The sequence below is a fragment of the Bos javanicus genome, chromosome 6 (assembly GCF_032452875.1).
Source record: "Bos javanicus breed banteng chromosome 6, ARS-OSU_banteng_1.0, whole genome shotgun sequence".
Lineage (NCBI taxonomy): Eukaryota > Metazoa > Chordata > Mammalia > Artiodactyla > Bovidae > Bos > Bos javanicus.
In genome coordinates this window covers 64870530-64896794 of record NC_083873.1, presented here as the reverse complement: position 1 = coordinate 64896794, position 26265 = coordinate 64870530, and the positions used below count along the sequence as shown (strand labels likewise).

Here is a 26265-nt window from a genome sequence, read left to right as displayed (position 1 = left end):
GTCCTTTTTAATTCATAATCTCATGTCTCACTACTTTGATTTTCTAGCATTGACCTCTCAATGAATAAAACAGTCAATTAATAACAAAGACTTGATTAAAGGAACATTCAAGGAGTAGCTGATACAGGAATATTTGAAGATATATTCTCCTCTAGATATCATGCCTAAATTCTTGGTGTAGTATCTCTTTAGCTTTGATTGTCTCTACTGGGAATATTCTATCCCTGTTAGTGCAATTGGGTGTCACTAACATCAACATAATAATTATAACCATCTTTTTTTCACACACTCTATATGAGTCCAATAGAGAATTAAGCCTTATCCATCTAATATCTCACAACAAATATATTTAGAAGATGTCATTATAGTTCCCATTTTAAGACTCAAAATCATGAAATTTAGAGTGGTTAAGTAACTACTTCACTGTCTTATTTGACTAAGGTCTAAATCAGCATACCTGAGTGAATTAACTCCTTGAGAGGATTTAATCACAAGCCCACCCAACAGGGATTTTCCCAAATTTCCTTAACTTGGTCCAAAATACCTTGTGTATTTCTAGGATATGTAGCAAAAATAAAAGCATATATTTTTTAAAAGAATGCACTTCCATTCTAGACAGCTATAGAGAAGGTAGATGTTTTCAACACAGATAACTAACAAATGTCTAGTATCCAGAATATATATAAGAATTCAGACCAAGAAAAGATAGGGAAAAAAAAAAAAAACCAAACAGTAAAATAATGGGCAATTGAATAAGCAATGATCCAAAGAACAAACTCAAAAATCTAATAAGCACGTGAAATTTGTTCTAGATTTCATTTGTATTCAGGGAAAAAAAAAAAAAAAACACTCTACAGTGAAAATAAAGAAGCCTGTCCACATAAACTTTAATGAGAACATGGATCAACATGCATTTTCAAACTCTGCCTGGTGAGAGATGAGGTTAATATATTCTCTATGGAAAAGAGATTGACACTATCTCATAAAGTGGGAAGTATATGTAATCCCCAACCCAGCTATTTCATGTCTAAGTATTTGTACCAGAGAGACTTTTGCATATATGTGTTTTGTGAGACATGTACAATAATATTGTAAACTGCAGTGTTAGTAATAGCCAACAGGAAAGATTACAAGTGTGGACACAGTAAAATGGATGAATACATTTTGGCACATCTTTACAACAGAAAAAATTTACTACTGCTACATAAAATAGCATGAATGATGAATATAAACACTATATTATAATAAATAAGATATAAAATAATACATCCAGCATGGCAAAAGTCAAGCAGAGTTCAAAAAGAACCTAAACTATATTTTTAAGAACTGCTTATCAAAAATATATATAACCAAAATCACAAGGGGAGGATTATCACATAAATCAGGTCAGTGGTTACCTCTTGTTGAATGGGGAAACACTATTGGAGTGGATGCAAGGTTTTTCTTAAATGCTAGCAAGATTTTATTTCTTGATTTAAATGTAATTAGCATGGACTATCATTATTTAATCATTAGGATTATTCTTTATACTATACTCACCAATTTTATGCAGTATTTTTATATATCAAAATATAAAAATAAGAAAGAATTTCCAAACATTTGTCTTTTGATAATGTTGGTATTGCAACAGTAACAGATTTGGATCTGCTAATGTATATATTTTTAATTTTAATTTTTACTTAGATGGATATCCTAAAAATGAAATTGAGTATAAGTGGAAAAAGCCTTCTGTAGAAGTGGCTGATCCTAAATACTGGAGATTATATCAGTTTGCATTTGTAGGATTACGGAACACAACTGAAATCTCTCACACAATCTCTGGTAAGAAAGGAACACAAATCAATGACTAATGCTAGCATCAAGTGGCATTTGTATTTAAATCTATGGCTTGAAATCCTATACTTATTTGTATTTTATATCCAAAATATTTTTTTTCCTTCTAGGGGACTATATTATCATGACAATTTTCTTTGACCTGAGTAGACGAATGGGATATTTCACTATTCAGACGTACATTCCATGTATTCTGACAGTTGTACTTTCTTGGGTATCTTTTTGGATCAATAAAGATGCAGTACCTGCAAGAACATCATTAGGTATGATGTAATATTATGCCATAGTGTCATACAACTTTTAATGTGCTAAAAGTTTATAATTTAATATATTAGAAATATTCCTCTGACTACAGTCAGACAAAAATGGACAGATAACTCTAGTGCAGTGTGATGTTGAAGTGAATATATGTAAACAAGTAAGAAATAGAATTGTAAAGAGATGGAAATCTCAGAAATGTTTTTAATAGAGGTCAAGGGAAGCATAAAAGCTAAATAAGAATTAATGCATGACAATCATACATAATCCATGCATCTTAAATGTGGTCAGTATTGTCAATACTTTTCATCAAGACTATTTTTAGCTGAATCACTAATAGGCAGTATTTATTGACTAGCGTGTATTTAGAAGGCTTTTAAATCCCCTGCTCTTACAATGGTACTAATGAATATTCAACTGTTCCAAAGGACAGGGACAAGAAGTTTCTGGGCTTCTGTTATCTATAAAATGTGTTATTATTCTGTGAACTTTTGAGAGTTGCCTGTATTGATTAAAAGGGTAATTAGTATTTAGTACTTGATAAAAGAAACTTTTCCTTTCTTTCTTTGGCAATCTGTTGCAATAATCAGTGTAATCAGTAATTAGGCATAAGAAAATGTCCCTAATTACTATACATTTTGTTTAAAAGAAAATGATAACCTAAACTCTTATATAGATATACAAAGATAAATTATTGATTAATTGATTACTTCCCCACATCAGTATAGTGCATGAATCTCACTACTGATAATCGTGTCTTAAAAACAAAAAAAGTTGGGACAGTTTCTATTTTCAAAAATAAAGAGGTTTTCCTGTGGTTCTATTGCAGCTGGTAAATAAATAACTCCATTTAGTAAATAGTAAAAAAAAATTGTAAAATTCAAATCACATAAAAGTAGCAAGATAAAATAGGAAGTACCTAGTTCTGTACTTGGAACTGCAACTCTCAGAGGGTCTAAAGAGAGGTATAGATACAGCTGGGGACAATGCATCCATATCTGAATGTTGTTTCTGTAATTATTTCAAATTATTTTATGTTACAAGGTAAATAAATTACTTTAGGTTCTTTTTGTATGCTACTCTGAGTATTCTTGCCTAGAAAATCCCATGGACAGAGGATCCTGTTGGGCTATAGTCCACAGGATCACAAAGAGTTAGGACATGACTTAGCAATTAAACAACAACAACTGAGTATAGTAAATATTGTATGTTGTTTTTAAACATTATTTTCATATTTTCCCAAAGATAATTTGGATGTATTTTTTATACCTTTAGGTTTCTACAAAGCCAAAAGCCTATGCCATAATGTCAAAGAGAATAGACAATTGTGGAATTGTATTTTTACATGAATTCATATTTTATAATGTTACCGTATCAACTATAAACATAAGCCATAGTCAAGTCTACTTAGAAAATATCTCTTAAAATTGTGAATCCTATGTAGTTGGAGGAGCAAGGATATTTTAAAAATTATATATGCATACATGCATATATATGTCACTGAATGACAATTTCCTCAGCTCATTTATTCAACATTGCATTTTAACAAAATTTTTCAACTGCTTTATGTGAAATACGTAGTGTTCTAGGTGCTGCAATGTTAACAGTGAACATATGTTATAAAGTGCTAATGTTCATGTTAAAACAGGAAACATTTATGTTTTAGCGGGGTACAAAAGTGATGTACACATGTATAAAGCATATGATAAAATGTCAGTGAGTAATAACAGCTATAAAGAAAAATCAAAGTAAATGGCTAGAGAATGACAAGGTATGTGGGTAGATACTCATTTGCTATGTTATCTTGTGGAGTTAGATTAGTCCTCTCTGAGGAGGTGGCAGAGACCTAATGAAATCTCTGTTGGATATCTGGTATTCTAAATGTTTTCTTAATTTCATGAACTCAGAGATATTTTAATAGGAAATCCACCATATTATTTTTAAGCTAAACTCTGTGATAATAAACACTAAATAAAATAGGTAAATATCTAAAAGCTAAGTTCTGCTATAGTTTTCCTTACTTCATGAAATAGATATGTAATAGTATTTTAGTCAAGTGAAATTTAATTTCATCACTGATAATGAAATCAATCTACTTGGAATGAGACATAATAATGGAAGCAAGGGATACCTTGGGAAATCTACCTTTGACCATAGGAATGTTATGATTTAATAAATTACAAAAAATAGTGCACTCAGCAAGGAAGAGAGAAGAGGGGTAGTCACTGAGATTATTTCACACTTACTATATGAAAATCCTTTAATTATAATTTTGGGTTAAAAATAATTGAAGCAAAAACTGTCAGGAATAATGAGAGAAATACAAAAAATCTACAGTAATAATTGGATATTTTAATACCCTTTCTTTTTCATTTACAGAATAACTACATGGAAAAATCAATTAAGATATATAAAATTTAAATGAAATAATCAACCTACTTTACCTGATTGATATTTATAAAACACTGTACCTAACTACAGAATATACAACATGTTCAAATGCATACAAAACATTAACCAAGGTATTGACAACATTCAAAAGCCTAAAATTTTCCAGAATATATTTTCTGAACAAAATGAAAGTAAATGAAAAATTAATAAAACTTTTTATAGGTTAATAATGGCCTCATTTATTTGGAATTTTTTAAAATGATCTTTTAGATAGCCCCTGGGTTAAATAAGAGAAATTAGAAAACATTTCAAACTGAATTTTAGTAAGAAATTAGCATATAAATATTTTTAAAATGCAGCTAAAGCCTTGCTTAGAGGGGGAAATTATAGATTTAAACTCTAGTATTAGAAGGGAAGAAAGATTTTACATCTACTTTAAACCCAAGTGAAGTAAATACATTTTTTATAAATATATTAAACAAAATGTATTACATTTCCATGTCAATTTTTTAGCTGAGGGACACAGATGAGTTAAGAAACTTCCCTGAGGCCACAGAATTAATAGGTGGGAGTGTCAGAATTTGAACTTAACTTGTCTCCATGACTTCCAATCCATCATAACTGTATCATCCTTAATTTTTTTCAATCCTAAGTGATGACAAAAATAAAACGATGGGCATATGAAAGAAATTATTAAGGTGTGGTTTAATGTAGACACGAAAGAAAAAGTTGGCTATTAACTTCATCATACAAAAGAGGTGCTATTTTTTTCAACCCAGATATTACCAGTGTGTAAATAACTGCCCAAATTAAGATTCATCTGGCATTATATTTAGTACTTCTTGGAGAGAAAACAGTTCCACTAATGGTGCTCTGCTTCATGAGACAAAGAATGAGAAGTAAGGTAGTTTAGATAAGAGGAGGTAGAGCATGTGCATCTGTAAGGGGGACTAAAATGAGCAGTGGTAAGAACACAAGAAGGCCATGGATAAAGAGAAATAGACAGCCTCAGAGATCCACACACAGGGCTTCAGTCCAGGGGGACATCCTCATTTTATATGTTGACTTCTTCAAAATATGATTTACTCTTGTCTTTTAAAAATAGTCACTTGGTATCATTTTGCCTGTATTCTTTAGTGAGACTAAAAAAAATAGTTTTAATACAAGTTATAAAAATGTTATGGCAGTTTGGATTAATTTGAACTGTGTGTGACAGGAAACCTTAAATCACTGTAGATTAAATTAGACAGGGGTCTAACGTGGCTTCTGATGGTCTGGCCATCATATTCCAGCAGAAATCAACCGAGAAAGAGGACAAGAAGGGCATTTCCTATCTCTCTAATGTCTAAGGACATCTTTTGGTCCTTGTTTACACCCTTGACTTGATTCTTCTTGGCTACATTTCAGCCTATGGCCACACATAGCTAAAGGATGCTGGCAAATAAATGTGTACTTCCGGGCAGGCACAGGCCAGATGAAAATTGGATAGTCTATTATTCTGGAAGAAGGCAAGGACAGATATGCGGAGTTACCTACTTTCAGTCCAGAGAATTTACATGATTAACAGTCATACAAGAACACACTGAACACAATGTAGCTATGGTTACCAGATTTTTTTCCCCTGTAAATCATGAATAATCATATTTTTTGTTTCTATTTTTTATTTATGCAAACAATATTGCCATATCAAATGGAAGAACAAAAATGGTCTAAGATCATTTTCATCATCTATTTTTCTTCGCTCCCTCCACAGGTATCACCACAGTGCTGACTATGACAACTCTGAGTACAATTGCCAGGAAGTCCTTACCTAAGGTTTCTTATGTGACTGCGATGGATCTCTTTGTTTCTGTTTGTTTCATTTTTGTTTTTGCAGCTTTGATGGAGTATGGCACCTTGCATTATTTTACCAGCAACAAAAAAGTTAAGACTACTAGAGAAAAAAAGCCAAAAATCAAGACCTCGGTATGTGAAAAAAAAAATTATCTCTATAAACAATTTACTGTTGGAGATACTCTTTTGAGTTCTCATGTTATATTTTCTTAGACTGATATAGATGCTAGAGGTACCCTGACAAAAGATACTAAAATGAAACTGAGTACCTAATATTTCCTACTAGCAGAAGTATACTTATATTTTTTCCCTAGAAATTACTTTTGAATCACCTCTGCAAAGAGTGGTTATTATGCTGTGAAGTTTTCCACAAGCAGTAAATCCTTTGCCCTAGAAAACTCCTCATTTAAGCTCTTTCTTTGAATCTATTTTTGTGATAGGACTTTAATTTCTAATATGGTTGTCCCACAAACCTAATTTTTAGAGATTAATATCCCTCTTTAATGTTGGTATTCAACTGTGTTTGAAAAACACAGCTTTCTATGTCAGAGAAAAGATATCTGTTTGGCTTTTGTACAGATACAGTTGTACTCTCTCACTCCCCCTTCGTAAGCATATGTCTACCTTAACTTATAAAACATCAAGTTTGTTAATTAGAATTAATTCTACTGACTCTAAAATAATTAAGTATTGGATGACTAACTATAATTTCTTTTTATAATGGCATTATAACAACCTTAAAGTAATACTTTTACTGAGTGTGCCAGGAACTCCTCTATTTTACATGCATGATTTCATTTATGCTCATAGGCACCTAATAAATACTTTGCACAAAGACAGCCTTAGAAAGTGAAGAATCCAAGACTCAAACCCAGGTCTTTTTTGGTGCCAGAGGTCAAGCTTGTAACCCTTCCTTTATGTTGTCTGTTCTTAAAAGATTCTGAAAAATAAGACACTTCATTGCTAATTTCACTAAATGTTCTCCAAGCAGATTTGTTCCATAATAGCAATATACTTGAAAAGTATATAAAACAGTTATGCATGAGTGGCAAGCTTGTAAACTTACCATGCATGCTTGTGTGCTAAGTTGCTTCAGTGGTGTCTGCCCCTTTGCAACCGTATGGACTGTAGCCAGCCAGGCTCCTCTGTCCATAGGATTCTCCAGGCAAGAATACTGGACTGGGGAATCTTCCTCCAGGGTATCTTCCTGACCCAGGGATTGAACCTGGGTCTCTTGTGTCTCATGCTTTAGTGGATGGGTTCTTTACCACTAGCAATACCTGGGAAGCCCAAGCCTACCATAGCAGATACATAACGAAGCATGGGATTTTTCAGGTTATGTGCTAAATTTGTAAGTTCTAGGATATAATGCTTTTTCTCCTGTCCCTCATTTTTCATCAGTTTGTTTATATAATTTTGCCACGCTTTAAAATTATATTATGTTGTACTCCAAGGACCAAAGCCTTATGTATTTGCTTCCAAATTTCCACAATATTCCAAGGAAGAAGAACACATTGTTGGTGGTACATGTTTCAGAATTTACGTGGTAAAATTAGCCTGTGATTCTCTCAAACTGATGTCATTTTAGCTTATTAATAAGATTAACTATGGGCTCTGAATGGACAAAGCATCAGGAGGCAATGACTTCAAGTTTAATACCCATTTGCTATTTTTTTAAGTAAAGAAAAACACAGGTTTTCTACTTTCTTCCTTTAATCCAAGCCAAGAATCCTCTCTGGATTTTCCATTTCATCATTTACTCATCCACAGCTATGCTCAATTACTACCTTGACAATTTTATTTCTGAACATTGTAAATGAAAGTGTTTAAAATAAAAATAATTGACACTATAGGATAACAATGTACAGTCTCACAAGGATTCTAGAATTTCATTCTAAGAATATGTGATATAGATACTAATATAGTCTAAGGCTATTGTAGGACTACAGATTGTAGTCAGTTTGACTACAGTCAAACTACAGTTTGACTCCAGGTCATGTGCTCTCAATCACCTTACCAGATGCCTCACTCAGGAAGCTGAAACACTGGAGTGCAAGCTTTAAAATTATGATGTTCATATAATTGTTCATTCATCAAATATTTATCAAGGACACCCAGGTTCTAGGTATTGTTCTAGAACAGTTATTTAAGAAAAAAAATTATCTATATGTTGAATATTTACAATATATTACCAAGCCCTAGAAGCTAAATACTAAAGCTGAAATAGTAGGGAATAAAAAATAAATGAGTGCTTAAAAGCATTAAATTATAAATATCAAAAAGTTAAACATGTAATTGACTACCTAGAGAAGAAATATATTTAGAGCTATCTAAAATAAAATTCTATAGTATCTTCTTTCTGTTCAGTTACATGCTTCATTCGCTCTTTCAATACTAAATGAAACTTTAAGTGAAAAACTGGATCACTAATCAAAGCTGACTCCCTGCCTAGTTCAGTGTTCAACCATATGGTCTCGCTAATCAGGTAAATCAGAACACACTTTTATGAAGAATAGATAGCTCTGTTTGCTGTTGTCTCAAAATGTTCTATTTAAGGGCTTTGTGGAATCTGTGTTTTTCTTCTGTTCCAGCCAGGAGAATCAAAGGCAAGCCTAGACCCAGAAATCTTGCAGCACATTGCCTTTATACCTGTTTCAATAGTTTGTGAGTTTATCTTCCTTTCTCATTCTCTATGTCTCTGTTCTGCCAACACTCTACTTTATTTTATAGGCCCCAAATTGTGAATAGTTTAAAACCAAGCATTTCCTTTCCTTCACCAAATTATTCATGGCAATGGGCCAGGACCAAAGATCTTGCCTAGAGTCATTGAAAGGTCAACGTGTCTATTTCAATGATACTCAAGGCCATTCTTGAGATCTCTTTGACTGCTTAGCTGAGAATCCCTGAAAAGTTCAATTTATTTTACTTAGGAAGAGATGATGCATGTGTAAGTACTAAGTTGCTTCAGTTGTGTCCAACTCTTTGCAACCCTATGGACTGTAGCCATCCAGGCTCCTCTGTCCATGGACTCTCCAGGCAAGAATACTGGAGTGGGTTGCCATGCCCTCCTCCAGGAGAAAGAGATGATACTTGAACACAATAGATTTTTAGCTTCAATGATCTCTCTAAGAAAAGTATAAGTTAATAAAAATGCTTTCTACCTTATTCTCCATGTGATATTATACAATGGACCTCTTCTCTGTTTCTTTTACTCCATCCCCCACCTTCCTTCCTTCTATCTTTTCATCCTTCTTTTCATCCTTCTACCATTTTCTTATGTCTGTATTTCTTTATTTCTTTCTTCTTTATCTTTTATTGTGAATGTCAGTTCCATTTTGACGGGGTCTTTATTACTATAGCTGAGAAAAGAAGAGACACTAAAGGAAAAGGAGAAAAGGAAAGATATACCCATTTGAATGCAGAGTCCCAGAGAATAGCAAGGAGAGATTAGAAAGCCTTTCTTAATGATCAATGCAAAGAAATAGAGAAAAACAATAGAATGGGAAAGACTAGAGATCCCTTCAAGAAAATTAGAGATACCAAGGGAACATTCATGCAAAGATGGGCTCAATAAAGGACAGAAATGGCATGTACCTAACAGAAGAAGAAGATATTAAGAAGAGGTGACAAGAATACACAGAAGAATTATACAAAAAAGATCTTCAAGACCCAGATAACCATGATGGTGTGATCACACATCTAGAGCCAGACATCCTAGAATGTGAAGTCAAATGGGCTTTGGGAAGCATCACTACGAACAAAGCTATGGGAGGTGATGGAATTCCAGTTGAGCTATTTCAAATCCTAAAAGATGATGCTGTGAAAGTGCTGCACTCAGTATGCCACAAGTTTGGAAAACTCAGCAGTGGCCACAAGACTGGAAAAGGTCAGTTTTCATTCCAATCCCAAAGAAGGGCAATGCCAAAGAATGTTCAAACTATTGCATGATTGTGCTCGTCTCACTTGCTAGCAAACTAATGCTCAAAATTTTCCAAGCCAGGCTTCAACAGTACATGAACCCAGGTCAATGCTATGGTTTCCGCAGTAGTCATGTATGGATGGGAGAGTTGGACTATAAAGAAAGCTGAGCGCCAGAGAATTGATGCTTTGTAACGATTGTGTATATTTTTTTGGGCTCCAAAATCACTGCAGATGGTGATTGCAGCCATGAAATTAAAAGATGCTTACTCCTTGGAAGGAAAGTTATGACCAACCTAGATAGGATATTCAAAAGCAGAGACATCACTTTGCCAACAAAGGTCTGTCTAGTCAAGGCTATGGTTTTTCCAGTAGTCATGTATGGATGTGAGAGTTGGACTGGGAAGAAAGCTGAGCGCTGAAGAATTGATGCTTTTGAACTATGGTGTTGGAGAAGCCTCTTGAGAGTCCCTTGGACTGCAAGGAGATCCAACCAGTCCATTCTAAATGAGATCAGTCCTGGGTGTTCTTTGGAAGGAGTGATGCTAAAACTAAACTCCAGTACTTTGGCCACTCATGCGAAGAGTTGACTCATTGGAAAAGACTCTGATGCTGGGAGGGATTGGGGGCAGGAGGAGAAGGAGATGACACAGGATGAGATGGCTGGATGACATCACCGACCCAATGGAGGTGAGTTTGAGTGAACTCCGGGAGTTGGTGATGGACAGGGAGGCCTGGCATGCTGCAGTTCATGGGGTCACAAAGAGTCAGACATGACTGAGCGACTGAACTGAACTATTGTGTTGAAGCTTCTTGAGAGTCCCTTGGATGGAAAAGAGATCCAACCAGTTAATCCTAGAGTAAATCAGTCTTGAATATTCATTGAAAGGACTGTTGTTGAAGCTGAAACTCCAATACTTTGGCCACCTGGTATGAAGAACTGACTCATTTGAAAAGACCCTGATGCTGAGATAAACTGGAGGCAGGAGGAGAAGGGGACAACAGAGGATGAGGTGGTTGGATGGCATCACTGACTGGATGAACATGAGTTTGAGCAATGTCTAGGAGTTGGTGACGGTAGGGAAGCCTGGCCTGCTGGAGTCCCTGGAGTCACAAAGAGTCAGACACGACTGAGCATCTGAACTGAATATATTTTAATAGGATTTTATTTCTATTCATTGAGAATATGATTCAGGTATGTTTGTATCAATATCCATTTTCAGTTAAATCTAGTATACTAAATATATTGAATTATAGAATCAAGATCCCCTATGAAAGAGGTAAAGATCTCAGAAAATCAATGGTAATAAACAATCCAAATAAAGAGTTGTTCATTTTAAAACTCAAATATTCAGCCCTTTGATGATAAAAATACCAGAAAACTATTTTATACCTATTTTAGGAGCCTGGTATACCCATTTGAGGATGGAACTTTCTTATTTGTAATCTCTTAGTTGGTGGAAATGTTAAATGTTTGAAGTTTATTTCACCAACAGTGGGCAAGATGGGCTTCCCTAGTGGCTCTGAAGTAAGAATCTCCCTGCTGTGCAGGAAACCCAAGTTAGATCCCTGGGTCAGGAAGATCCTCTGGATAAGGGAATGGTTGGTTACCCACTTCAGTATTCTTGCCTGGAGAATTCCATGGACAGAGAAGCCTTGTGGGCTACAATCCATGGAGTTGCATAGAGTTGGACACGACTGAGTGACTAAGAATGGACAAGACACTATAAAGAGAATAATGACAGAATGTGTTCTCTGCTTTCAGGGCTCTGTAAATCTAGTTGTGGAAAAATGAATTAGAAGTATAAACAGAAGATAAGAAATACAGTACAAATAACAGTCCAATGTAAAAATCGAAAGTAAACAAAGACACTGTAAGGAAGTAGAAGTTAGATAACTGGTTTCAAATACCTTTGCAGCAGCAAAATATTTTCTACGACAGATATGTTAAGCATATTTGAAGATGTTCATACTGAAATAGAGATAGCCACCACAGAGTCCAAACTAAGTTGCCTGTCTCATGCACAAAACGAATCTTGAGACATTATGTAATGTAGTTTGTGAAACACTAACAAGCACATGGTGTTGAGAAAGAGCTATACCATTGTGAGTGACAGTGCAGTGGGTGGGCTTCTCTCATTTCACTGTAAATAATTTATTCAAAGTGTATGTAAACTAATTCTTCCAAGTGGGAATTTGATAGAGAAAACTACAAAGAGAGCATGACATCATTGAAGTAGTTCTCTGAAGAATAAATTGCAGTTTTCAGGAAACAAATTAGTAAGAACCTTTGAGAGAAGGAACCATGTAATCCAGGTTGAGGTTTACATATAAGAATAAAAAGTAGACTGGTGTGTTTCTCAAGCTCTTTGTCTAATGCAATAACCACTAGCTAGGTTGATTTAAATTAACTAAAAACAACCAAAAATTTAAATCTTAGTAGCAGTGGTCACATTTCAAGTGCTTAATAGCCACATGTAACTAGTAGAAACTTCTGGACAATGCTGGTTTAAAAATAGGAATCTTAGGAAAGAAATTAAGCCAAGTTGCGGATAGAAAAGTTGTTTATTGCCAAGATGTTGAAATCTCCAGCACAATGTTAAGAAATTTAGATTTTGCCCTGTCAGCACTGATAAGCTATGAATGTTTTCAAAAAGATGGCATATTTATTTCTGTATTTTTGAAAGACAATTGTAAGTAGCATGGAATACTTTTGAATTACCAAAGAAGCAAGGAGATACAGACTACTGCACAAGTTCAAGATGTAATATATTACTGAGAATGTCACTAGAATATAAGAGTGGAAATACAGTGTGAAAGGTATTCTTGTGTGTGTGTATTTGTTTTGTCCAGAGTACACAACCCACAGCCCATTCTTCAGCTAATACATATCATATCTTTATAAATAAGCAATCCTCTACCTTTTAGAGCACAAAAATAATGAAAAGCTGTATCAATACACAGTTTCACCAATTATAAACTTTCTTTCCTATAATGGTATTTGGCAAAGCTCCCAGGACTGGTTATTTGATATTGGTGAAATCTGAAATACAGTAAGAAGCTTACTTGTGTATGGTTGAAACAAATGAACAAATCAAACAATGTATAAATGTACAAGTGAAAATACAGTTCTCTGCTTATCAGCCTTGGTCCCAACCCTCAGAATTAGGTTTATTTATTTATTTTTTTAACTTTCTATTTTTTACTTTCCTCTGATAATTATTTATATTAACTTCTATATTCTTGAAGTACCAAGATTGACAACTCTGACGAAAATCTACCTCACATCTATTTTAACACTAATATAGTTTCATAATATTTGAAATTTTGACTGATAATTAACTAAGTATTCTCATATGTAACTTTTTGATGAAAAATTAATAATAGTGATACTAGTCAATATTTCATAATATCAATAACATGACCTAATAATGTCTGCAATGTCTGCTAATTGCTAATACTAAATATTATCAATGGTAGTAGTATATGATCTAAATAGAAAGTATTGGCCTTGGTGCTTAAAGTATATTTTGTATATTAACTATATGATTTGTATATTAAACTATATGATTAAACTATAAGCAATAGAGTATTTAGTATATAACCAGATGCATATGTATCTTTAATAGAATGGGATTGATTTCTCAAAATGTTAAGTTCAGCTATATTCTTAATGATTTTTTTGAAATAACAAAAAGATGGTATATTCTCAAAACTACATCATTTGAAGTAAAAGAAAATTCTATTCGATTGTTGTTTTCTTTATATTATTTAAACAGGTCTATTTTATATTCTCAATGTTTGTTATTTTGGGTGGACATCAGGATCTTTATTTGAGAAATTATAAGGTAGGCTATGCAGTTGTACTTCAGATAAATAAAGTTTATATGTTTATACTTTTCCAATTCATATTTCAGTGGTTCCAGATTACAAATCTGTATATCACAAATATTTTATTTTACTGATATTGTATCAACTCTTTAGTTATTTTTCTTAGCACATACAAAATTCACTTCAAGTCATGTTCATCATTCAATGAAGTGTAGTTTCAATTTATGATTAGTAGTGTTTTGAGGGAGATAGCAGGAAACTAGAAAACCATCAGTCTGAAGTGTCTCTGCAATAGATGTTCTCCATGATTTTGGCCACCAGGGATTGGTTCATATTTTAAGTGAAACATTTGCAGTTTTCCTCCATTTTTGTGCACTTTTATGTTTGATCATCCTTCTCATACAAAATTGATATCTTCCAACAAACACACGGTGTCCATTTATGGCAGTTCTGAGTGATAAAGGGAATGTGCTTTATGTCTTATAGCCTTGAAATTGCATACTAACAATCTTATATTTTACCCACTTTCACTCTTATTAACATTGGAACATATGCTATTTAAGTATCAAGTGATAAGAAAATTAATACAAATTTATCTCAATTTTGTACATAAGTTAGTGCTCCTCTAAAATTTAGGAGTCCAGTCAAGTAAACCCAAGTAACAGTCTCAGAAGATCATCATTAACATATAATAATATATTGCCTCTGTTGTTCATGATGCATGTGCACAGGTTCGGTCACACATTTATTTGTTTTTAGGGCATTGTTTATCTTTGAGCTGCACAGTTTTTTTCTAATATGGATAGTATAACTTGTGTAATGGATTTATCTTTTTAAAACATCATTAAATGTGATTATTTTTTTGCATCTACTGAATGTTTAATGTTTATTGGTTCAGATTCTATGTTTATTTTAGAAATAAAGTGGGTTTGAATATAAGTCCAAATGTTTTTAAATTCTCATTTTTGTGCTTGATTTTCTAAATCTTTCTCATACAGTGTTTAATTTTCATAGTTTTGAGATTTATTTCAGAATTTAGGATGAAAAATTTTTTATAAACATTCTCATTAGAATTGAAAATCAGGATAAAACAATTGTGATAATCTCAGCATTGTATTCAGTGTTTATAAAATAAAACCACTGATTATACTATATTGTGAGATTCACATCTAAAATAACCCCTGAAATACGTGGATGTCCTAAAGAATAAGGGTTACTAAAGATGGCAATTTTCATTCATAATTTATTTGCCATTTAATTTAAGCATTCATTAATATAATTCTTCCCCAGCTATGGGGAAGACTGGAATGAGACAAATTTTGGTAGAATGAGCAAAATTTTGAATATCAGTTGTTTCCAAGCTGAGTTTTTAACTCCTGCACGTTCTTTCTCCCAAACACAATGCTTTGTGCTTATCCACAACTCCAGACCTCAAATATTTTTTATTCATTTACACCTTCTTAAAATTTTCTGCTTTACCAAAATCAGATACTAACAATCTTGTATTTTAACCACCTTCACTCTGATTAACATTGGAACATATGCTATACAGGTATTAAGTGATAAGAAAATCAATACCAACTTGTGAATCTTTATTATTTGTTTTCATTATGACTAAAATACAGTATAGAATATAACCACAGCAAACCAACAGATGTTTATAGTATTATAAATATTTTACTGTAAAATATCATAGAAAATATAGTTTATCCTCATTTTAGAATTAGATTCATGGTCAATAATAATTTAGTAGATCATCTTTTTAAAGGTATAAAAATATATTTCATTTTTTAGTGTATTTTTCCCTCAAAATCTTTGGACCATAAAATAATATTGGTATATGCTACAAAGTAAATTATAGTCTAAAAAAGATGTTAGGATTGAATATTTGTTTGATTTTTGAAAAATATGATTTTTTTTTTTTTTTTACTGCATATCACTCTTAGAGTTTGCCTTGAGGGGACAAATTGATCTTTTTTAGGCTATTTTTTTTCTCAACACTCATTTATTATCTTACTCAGATGTCCTCTGGACTCCATCCTGGATCTACTCTGATTCCAATGAATAGCCTTTCTCTGCCACAAGGAGAAGATGATTATGGCTACCAGTGTTTGGAGGGCAAAGATTGTGCCAGCTTCTTCTGTTGCTTTGAAGACTGCAGAACAGGATCTTGGAGGGAAGGGAGGATACACATACGCATTGCCAAAATTGATTCTTATTCTCGAATATTTTTCCCAACAGCTTTTGCCCTGTTCAATCTGGTTTATTGGGTTGGCTATCTTTACTTATAAATTCTACTTACTAGAAAAAATGAAAAAGAAGTCTGACTAAATCCAATATAATCTACTGTCCTTCAATACTGCATGAAGTTTGAATTTAAAATGCAGAGAAACCAATGTTTTAAATGTGAATAGTTATTTTACCTATTTTATGGCTTTCATAGGTAAATAAAGTAGTGGCTTTCAGTTTAATGTACTTTATATAAAACAGATTATTGCAAAATTCAGCCTATTAAAATAGTATTGTATATTTGTACTTTAATTTTCTTTATTTTTACATATATCCTATTAGGAGTTTGAATTTATGAGTTCTGTGATTCATATTTTAAAAATGGAATAATTTATTACAAATTTTATTTAAGTTTAATCAATCATTTGTAATGGTAGCCTAATCTAATGCCTAATACTATGTAATCTGTTTTTGCCTAGAAAATATTGTTAATTTGATTTTTTTTTTTTTTTGCTTTTTATTTTTATGCTTTGTTTGGAATAGAACTAGTTGAAAACAGTGAACCATGATTTCATTGGGTTGATTTCTAAGAAGCTTTACTCCTCCAAACAAATTAATTTTACAATTTTTATTTTTTAAAGAAGAAAAAGCCAGTTTTTAGCTTACCTTTAATCTAGTTCATTTCCTGATGAAATATTTAGGTTTGGTGGCTTGCAAACTAGGATGGAAACTATCAAAGACACTTAAATACAAGGTGAAAATAAATGAAAAATATTACATTTAACCATTTTATTCTTGTTTCATAGCATTTATGAAGAACAAAGAAATTAATATTGAAATGTTTAGATCTACCAACCTTGAAATTATGACTTTTTCTTAACCTTTTACAAAAGTGTTATATTCCTTAAATTAACAACAACAAACATTGAGGAACAGGGCTTGTATTTACTCATGTGGCTAAAGAATATTATCCAGCAAATTGATTTGAAATTCAATTTAAGGATATTGTCTTAAGTACATGCTATTAACATTTGTCAGACCAGTAATATTCTGGAAACACAGTTTCAGGACTGTGTTGTATATCGTCTTTTCCAGTTCCTAAATTTCAACTTGGTCAGGTTTACGAGTTTGTTACAAATTGTAATGACATTCTCTTTTTTATAAAATGTGAGCAGGCACAGAAATTATATTAAAGGTGAAATTCTGTTAGGGGTACCTCTAATGAAAATGAGTGTATGGAACTCTCAATTCTGAGAGACAGGAACAAAAATAATCTTACTATAGTTTAGAGCCTGTTGGTTAATAGTTTCCAAATGTCTGTTTTGTTAAGAGGCAAGTTAAACTCAGGCTTTAATTATTATATTCCTGTAACTAGTTTGGCATATCAGTTATTTATAAGAACTCCCTATTCATTCACCGTAACCTAATCATTTGGAAAATCACCAGAGTGATCTTGAGGGTAGCTTTTAAAAATTGTTTCCATTGTCAACAGCAACCATCAGGACAAAGCGTTTTATGGTCCTGACCATCTTATGGTATGTGGAGGAAGCTATCCCTTGGGCACTTGACACCACATGGTTAGTGAATACATGATTATGCTCTGGCATGGTATTACTTAGGTTTTGAGAATATATAGGGTTTTTTTTTCAGTCTAGTATATTTCATTTTGTATCAACAGCCTACATCTGAATTTTTTCACTTTGCTTATAAATCTTGGGGAAAAGTAACCATGAATTAAGTGATATTGCCCAAATATCCACCGACACTGCTTTTTTTGAATGGAGAGCCAAATTAAACTTTGGCCATGTATATATTCACTTACAAAGTGCTCATGCTTTCATTTTTATAACATTGCATATTGAGGATATTCTTAACGTAAACATTCATTTAAAGATAAATGAAAAATGAAGTACCAATGAAGAATAAATCATTTCATTAAAATGTATCATGGGTATTTCCATGTTTTAAGCTCTGGCCTGCTCATTATCATGGGGGCAGTTTTAATTCTGCTCTTCTTTCAAGTCTATCTGAGCATGACCATACTTCAAAATTCTTAAAAATTAATATGAACAACTTTGCTTTTCTCACTGTGTTCCATTAACTCGACTTCACTATTAACAATTTTCACATTGTGAATAAGAGAAAATAAAATATGATAAAAATTAGATAAAAATATGACATGCTTTTCTATGTACATTCATTGTATATACCATCAAGACATCTGATTTGTTTTCAAAGCCAGTGGTATTCTGAGCAGTTCTGTTTAAACATGCGGATCAGAAAGGGAAGTGTGTACAAATTTTATTCTTTCTAAAAATGAGAATGAAAAGAAGTTACAATTAGATTATTTTTACAAATCAAGTAGATCTTACTTTAAAAGGAAATGCAGTCTAATCCCTGTTTCTCTCTTCTTTCAAGTATTATTTTTATTATCTTAAGAAAGATTTCTTAAAAAATAATTCCTCCTCTTTCTCCATGTGAGTTACATCTTGATTTTATTGGATTCACTGGTACTTGTGTTTTCTGACTGTTTAAATATACACCGAATAACATACACCGAAAAAAAAAAAAAAGATATAGATAGAGAAAGGATAACTGGACCAGAGGGACTTAAAATAATTTGGAGAAGTGTTAATTCACATAGCACTATCCTCTAAATATGTTACCAGGATCTAGAAGTATTGAAAAGGAAAATCGTGACTAGCATGATTTTATTCTCTTGGATTTATGAGTGCATGAAAATATTTTATCTATTTTTGAATTGCATAGATAGACTCAATTGAAATCAAATTCCTAAAATTTCAAGTCATCTCTGAAAAAAAAAAAAACTTAGATTTTCTGAGAATTCAGTAGGGAAAGAGCATAATTCAAGAGTAAATCTAGCTATATAGAAGGTATATATAAGCAGAAATTAGACAATTCATTGGATACATCATCTTTTAAAGATATAGATTTCATTAAGGAGTTTTTAAAACTTATTAACTTTAGTTTAAAGTACAATAAATATGGGGAGAAGGAAATGGCAACCCACTCCAGTGTTCTTGCCAGGAGAATCCCAGAGATGGCGGAGCCTGGTGGGCTGCCGTCTATGGGGTCGCACAGAGTCGGACGCGACTGAAGCAACTTAGCAGCAGCAGCAGCAGCAGCAGGTGGCTTAGATGGTAAAGAATCTGCCTGCAATGAGGTAGACTCAGGTTCATTCCCCATTGCAGGCAGGGGTTGGGAAGATCCCCTGGAGAAGGGAATAGCTTCAGTATTTCAGTATATGAAATATACTGAACCCACTTCAGTATTCTTGCCTGGAGTATTCCATGGACATAGGACACTGGCAGCCTACAGTTGATGGGGTCACAGAGTCACACACGACTGAGTGACTAACATTTCACTTTTCATAATAAATGTGGGTAAATATTGAAACAATCCCCAAGGTTTTTTCCCCCTTTAGTGTTTTCCCATATTCTGATATTAAATTTAATCATAAAATATCTTATATTTCAGCTTAATAACAAGACCCATATTGAGAGCTACATCCTTTCCAAGGATTCAACATCAAAAATAATGATTGACAGGGCTCTCACATCAAGGGCCCCTAACTGTAAGATGTGAAATTGTAATTCAAGTCAAGTGTGTTGTGAAGAAAGGCATCTTGTACTTTGATTATGCAAGAGATTTAGATCAGATGATATGTTTGAGTTTAAAATTTAAATTGATTACCAATAAATGAATAAATGCATAATAAATAAATGCATGTATAAAATTATAGGTTTATTTTTTTGTTGCTCAGTCATTCAGTCATGTCTGACTCTTTATGACCCCATCAGCTGTAGCCCACCAGGCTCCTCTCTCCATGAGATTTTTCAGGCAAGAATACTGGAACAGGTTGTCACTTCTTCCTCCAGATCTGTCTGATTCAGGGACCATACCTGTGCCCGCTGTGTCTCCTGCATTGGCAGGCAGATTCTTTACCACTGAACCACCTGGGAAGTCCCCAAAGTTTTATACCAGTGCCTATTTTCACTCTTGAAAAATTCAGCAAGATACCACATTTTCAATTACAATATTTCATTGATCTTAGTGCTGGAGTTTAAGTGAAGTGGTTCCATAGACCTTTAATGATTTAGCATTTGTCCCAAGAATAACATTTTGAAAATAATTTCTGACCAAGCTATTTTTCTTTACATCATCAAATTTATGTAACTCCCTTTGTCACACCAGACAAAGTCCAGACTTATTTGCTATTGTTTCTTTTGGTCGTCATGGTTTTTGCTGCTGGAGAGCCCTTGACAAAGCATAGTAAACTTTACCATAGTAAAGTCCATTTGCTTTACTTTTACTTTACCATAGTAAAGTCCATTCCCAACCTTCTAACAAATGTTCTAAATGTTGTTTCCAGACACTATTGACCACACTGCTCTAGTCAATGTAAGGTCAGGTCTGCTTTTCTTGTGTTTTCATTTTGAAAATAACATAACTTAATTCAAATATTTATGCAGCACTTCCTATGTATAAGGTAATGAGGTACAAGAGGGAATATAAAAATGAACTTTCTTAGGAAAATCATCATATCATCAGAAGATGAGTTATACAATCTAAGGGAGGGAGGGTAACTCTGAGAAAGTTTCTTGGAGAATATGTGCTTAGAAATGGGAGTTTGAGAATTCAGTATGTCAATAGGTGAGGTTAATAGAGAACACATTTTCCAGTTGAGTAAACATCTTGAATAAAGAAGCAGAATCAAATAAAAGTTTGCTTTTATTTGGGTACACATAAAAGTTCGTTTTAATTGAAGGTTAAAATTCATACAGGGACAAGCAAAGATGAGGCTAGATAGATAGGTCTAGCCCCATGATAGAGAGGCAAGAATACCAATTTCAGAGGGCTGGGTGAAACGAGCCTGGCGTGCTGCAGTCTATTGGGTTGCAAAGAGTCAGACATGACTGAGCTACTGAACAGAACTGGGTGATACCAATTCTTGAGGAGTTTATGATGTTACATGAGTACAGAAGCATCATTATTAATATCATAAAAGTTTCATCCTACTGGTGTGTGATGCTTAGAATAAGAAAAACCAGTTAGGAAGCTTCTACTATAATACATGGAAGGAGAGAGAATGAATAGAATAGAAATAGAAATAGGAATAGAAATTCAATGGAGTAGGGGGAAAGATAGATCCTGAAATAAAAGGAAAAAAAAGGCAAACAAGAAGCTGTGATTAACAGACAATATTAACTAAGTGACATGCTGTGGGTAGGAAAGGGGATCCTGTATTGCATTGTAGGTATGTGAGTGTAAACTGACAGTAAAACATTACAAGGTAATTTTGGAAGTATTATGATCTTGTTGTTACTTGTAACATTTTAATCACATGCTTATTTTTCCTACTGATCTAAGGTTTTCCCACATTAGGGATGACAAAAAAGAATAATCTCCTGAAGTACAATCTGTCCAAATTATTATTATTTTGTAAAAATCTGTTCCTTCACTGAAAGGGCTTTCTCTTCAAGTAACTTTCTCTTCTTTCTCTCTAACTAAGGAAAAATATTATATTTGGACAAAGAGAGGAAGGAGGGAGAAGCGTGAGTAGAAATAGGTGGCTGAGTGACCAGACAAATCCAGGAAGTTGATTTCTGATTCTCAAACAATTTCTGAAGTATTTGTCTCAAAATAAATTATAGTTGGATAATGGAATGTACCTGGTACCTTTGAATCTGTGTGAATAGTTAAGATGAGCCTATGATAACTATAATGCAGTTAAGCTGAAAAGAGTTACTAATTAAAAGACTTTTAAGATATAGATGATCTAAATATAAATGGTTTGGATCTTGATAAACCACTGTAATAACAGTTATTTGTGTACATACGTAGTCACTTTGTATAATAAAATTTTATGGCTTGTGATTGCAATGGCTTCTGTTGTCAGCTTCTGACATCATTTTGGGGAGCATTTTGTGAGTGTGTGCCAAAAGTATCTCAGTTTATCAGCCTTCTGTCCTTTAATGATTCTAAGTGCAAATAAATGCAGTAACTTATTATGAAACAAAAAGTTACATTCTCTTACAGTGTGTCTTTTTTGCAGTTTTCATACAGATAGGTCACTTTTTTGGTTCTGAATCTGTAACGATGATTTTAGCATAGAAGTTAATTTCTGATAATGTCATTTCACATTTTTTCCAATTAAGGAAATAAATTTAAGAGTTTCTCTTTGACACAGAGATCTGAAAATGAATTAAGCTAAATGAACTAAAAGCTTAGGCAAAGATAGTTAATGTTTATGCATGATTCTCACTGCAAAGACAATGAATCTCTGGATTATTTTAACAACCTGTGATTTCATCTTAATCAGAACAGCCAGATAGTATTCCCCACATGAATCAATGAGAACAATATGTATTAGCTAGGATTAATACCCAGGCCATTCCAAATACCCTGATATGAAAATGTATTATTTCATTCGAGGAAACAGCTAGTGAAGGAAAATTCTCTACCACTAAAATATAGTACTTTAAAAAACGGAGGAGGGGAGTTTGTGATTCTTCCTTAACGTCCAATGCTGTTTCTATAAAAAACTGAATAAAATGTGGGAGGTTTTAGCGTTTTCTGAGCACTTGCCATGTGTCTAAAACTTTAAGTGCATTATATATGAATAGCCTAGTCTTCAAAGTAAAGAGCTATATGTAACAGATGGAAAAATTGAGGATCAATATGTTAAATGCATTCTCTAAGCTCATATACCTAAAGAAACATATGTACCTTAAGTTGTACAGATGCTTCTCTTTCAATTACAAGGAACTACTCTGATGACAACATAATTGTTCACATTTCAACATTAGAACAAGATTGCTTTCCGAAAGAGGCATTTCAACTTAAGAAAAAAACATCTACTCAATTGTGTTTAGGGACAGAAATCCTATATTATTCAGTAAGAACATAATCTTTATCTAATATGGATGTAATGTCAGCCGAAACATTTTAAACAGGTGCTAAAAGTGTTCTAAAAAATTACCCTGATATCTAATCAAATATAATACAGACTGCACAGCATGCCTCAGAGATACTGTGGGTTCAGTTTTACACCACTGCAATAAAGTGAATATTGCAATAAAATGAGCCACATAAACTTTTTGGTTTCCCAATACAGTTAATAGTGAGCTTATATTTACACTACACTGTAGTCTATTAAGTGTACAATAGTTTTGTTTATTAAAAAGGTACATACCTTAACTTAAAAATATTGCTTAAAAATACTAATCATCATCTGAGCCTTCAGCAAGTCATAATCTTTTTCCTGGTGGAGAGTCTTACTTAGATATTAATGGCCGCTGACTGAACTGGTGGGTGTAATAAAGATTGGGTGGCTGCAGCAATTTCTTAAAGTAAGACAAAAAATGGAGTTCTCCATATCAACTTACTCTTCAAGAATTATATTTCTGTAGTTCAGTTCAGTTCAGTTCAATTCAGTCGCTCAGTTGTGTCAGACTCTTTGTGACCCCATGAATCGCAGCACGCCAGGCCTCCTTGTCCATCACCAACTCCCGGATTTCACTCAAACTCATGTCCATTGAGTCAGTGATGCCATCCAGCCATCTCAGCCTCTGTCGTGCCCTTTTCCTCCTGCCCCCAATCCCTCCCAGCATCAGGGTCTTTTCCAATGAGGCAACTCTTCGCATGAGGTGGCCAAAGTATTGGAGTTTCAGCTTCAGCATCAAGTCCTTCCAGTGAACACCCAGGACTGATCTCCTTTAGGATGGACTGATTGGATCTCCTTGCAGTCCAAGGGACTCTCAAGAGTCTTCTCCAACACCACACTTCAAAAGCATCAATTCTTCGGTGCTCAGCTTTCTTCACAGTCCAACTCTCACATCCATACATGACCACTGAAAAAACCATAACCTTGACTAGACGGACCTTTGTCGGCAAAGTAATGTCTCTGCTTTTGAATATACTGTCTAGGTTGGTCATAACTTTCCTTCCAAGGAGTAAGCATCTTTGAATTTCATGGCTATAGTCACCATTTGCAGTGATTTTGGAGCCCAGAAAAATGAAGTCTGACACTGTTTCCACTGTTTCCTCATCTATTTCCCATGAAGGGATGGGACCAGATACCATGATCTTCGTTTTCTGAATGTTGAGCTTTAAGCCAACTTTTGCACTCTCTTCTTTCACTTTCATCAAGAGGCTTTTTAGTTCCTCTTTGCTTTCTGCTATAAGGGTGGTGTCATCTGCATATCTGAAGTTATTGATATTTCTCCCAGCAATCTTGATTCCAGCTTGTGCTTCTTCCAGCCCAGCGTTCCTCATGATGTACTCTGCATATAAGTTAAATAAGCAGGGTAGGGAGTACTATTTGATAGCTTTTTACACACAGAAGACGTCTTCATCATTCAAAATTGAAGTTAATCTTTCAAACCCTACCTTTGCTTTGTCAACTAGGTTTGTGTAATATTCTCAATTTTTTGTTATCATTTCAACAATCAAGTTTGCCACCTTATATGAGATGGTTTGTGGCACCACCAAATAATTATAAGAGTAACAGCAAAGATCACTGATCACAGATTACCAAAAGAAACAGTGGAAAGTTTCAAAATATTGAGAGAATTACCCAAACGTGTCACAGAAATAGGATGAGCAAATGCAATTGGACAAATTTGCACCAACAGACTTGTTTGACCCAGGGTTGCCACCAATCTTCAATTTGTAAACAACACAAGATCGACAAAGCACAATAAAATGAGCTATGCCTACATTTACCTTTTAGAAAAGAAGGTGGCTCTCTATCACAGCAATAGTTATTGGTTCACAGCCATACCCCTTCATTTATGTATTGTCTGGGGCTGTTTTTCCACTGTATTGTCAGAATTGAGTAGTGGTGTGTGTGCATATGTGTTAAGAGTTTCAGTTGTGTCCAGCTCTTTGCAAAACTTTGGGCTGTAGCTCACCAGGCTCCTCTGTCTATGAGATTCTCAAGAATACTGAAATAGGTTGCCATGCTGTCCTCCTCCAAGGGACCTTTCCAACCCAGCGGTCAACCCACAGCCCTTATATGTCTCCTGCACTGGCAGGTGGGAAGCCCAGTTGAGTAGGTACCAGAGATCAAGTGGTCCATAAAGCCTCAATATTTACCCTCTGGCACTTTACAGAAGAAATTGGCCCCTTTTTTTTGAAATAACTTTATTGGGCTATTTAAAAGGCACCACATGTTTTTAAATGCGTTTTCTTAATTTTTAAAAAATACTGCATTGGCCAAAAGGTTTTTGTGAGTTTTTCCATAAGATATTACAGAAAAATCTGAATGAGGTTTTTGGCCAATCCAATAATGCAATTCATTGCTCTTCGCTGTACTTTACAGTCTCAATTCCTCTCAGAGACATTAATCACAGCTATGATCTTTTTTTTTTTAATCTGCTTAAAAAACTGTTGTGAATCTGTTTTATTAATTCAAATGCATGCTTCATAATTATTTCAATGTTTTCTGAAGTAGATAAAGTAGATTAATCCAGAGAGAAGAGTGCTGCTACCACTAAAATTGACACATGATGCTTTAAGTACAAGAAAAGTGATAAATGCAACTACTAAAGTAATTGTAATATTTTCCCCCTTTAGACAGCATAAAGGATGTTTCTTCATTAAAGCTGTTTTTGCCAATGTATTATCTTGCTTTTAACATTTTTCACAGTATCAAAATCTGAACAGCTCTTTCTGAATAATTTTATTGGAATAAATATTTGATTTACTTTGCACATTATTCATGTGCTTTCTCTCTGCCTTTCAGTATGTGCACTTCAATAATTAAAATTTACAATTCCAATAGTCACAAAAATTAGTGTGTTAAAAGTTTTATACTCTGACTAAATAGGAAAGCATCTTTAATATAATACTACATAATAGGTAACTTTAATAATGACATATTCATCATTTACCATAAATCAAATCTCTGAATACTGATTCAAGTACACTACTGAAAAATTGTTTATA

At 33.6% G+C, this 26265-nt stretch overlaps 1 protein-coding gene across 1 annotated transcript in view; it reads left to right on the top strand.

Annotated features, from left to right (window-relative positions):
* Window positions 1-22340, top strand: part of GABRG1 (gamma-aminobutyric acid type A receptor subunit gamma1) — a 94528-nt gene extending 72188 nt beyond the window's left edge. Inside the window, exons 6-9 of the mRNA XM_061420062.1 lie at window positions 1684-1821; window positions 1944-2096; window positions 6236-6447; window positions 16086-22340. Of these exons, the coding sequence (XP_061276046.1) occupies window positions 1684-1821; window positions 1944-2096; window positions 6236-6447; window positions 16086-16355 (773 nt within the window). The 3' untranslated portion in view covers window positions 16356-22340. The remainder of the gene's footprint in view (window positions 1-1683; window positions 1822-1943; window positions 2097-6235; window positions 6448-16085) is intronic.
* The last annotated feature ends 3925 nt before the right edge of the window (window positions 22341-26265 follow it).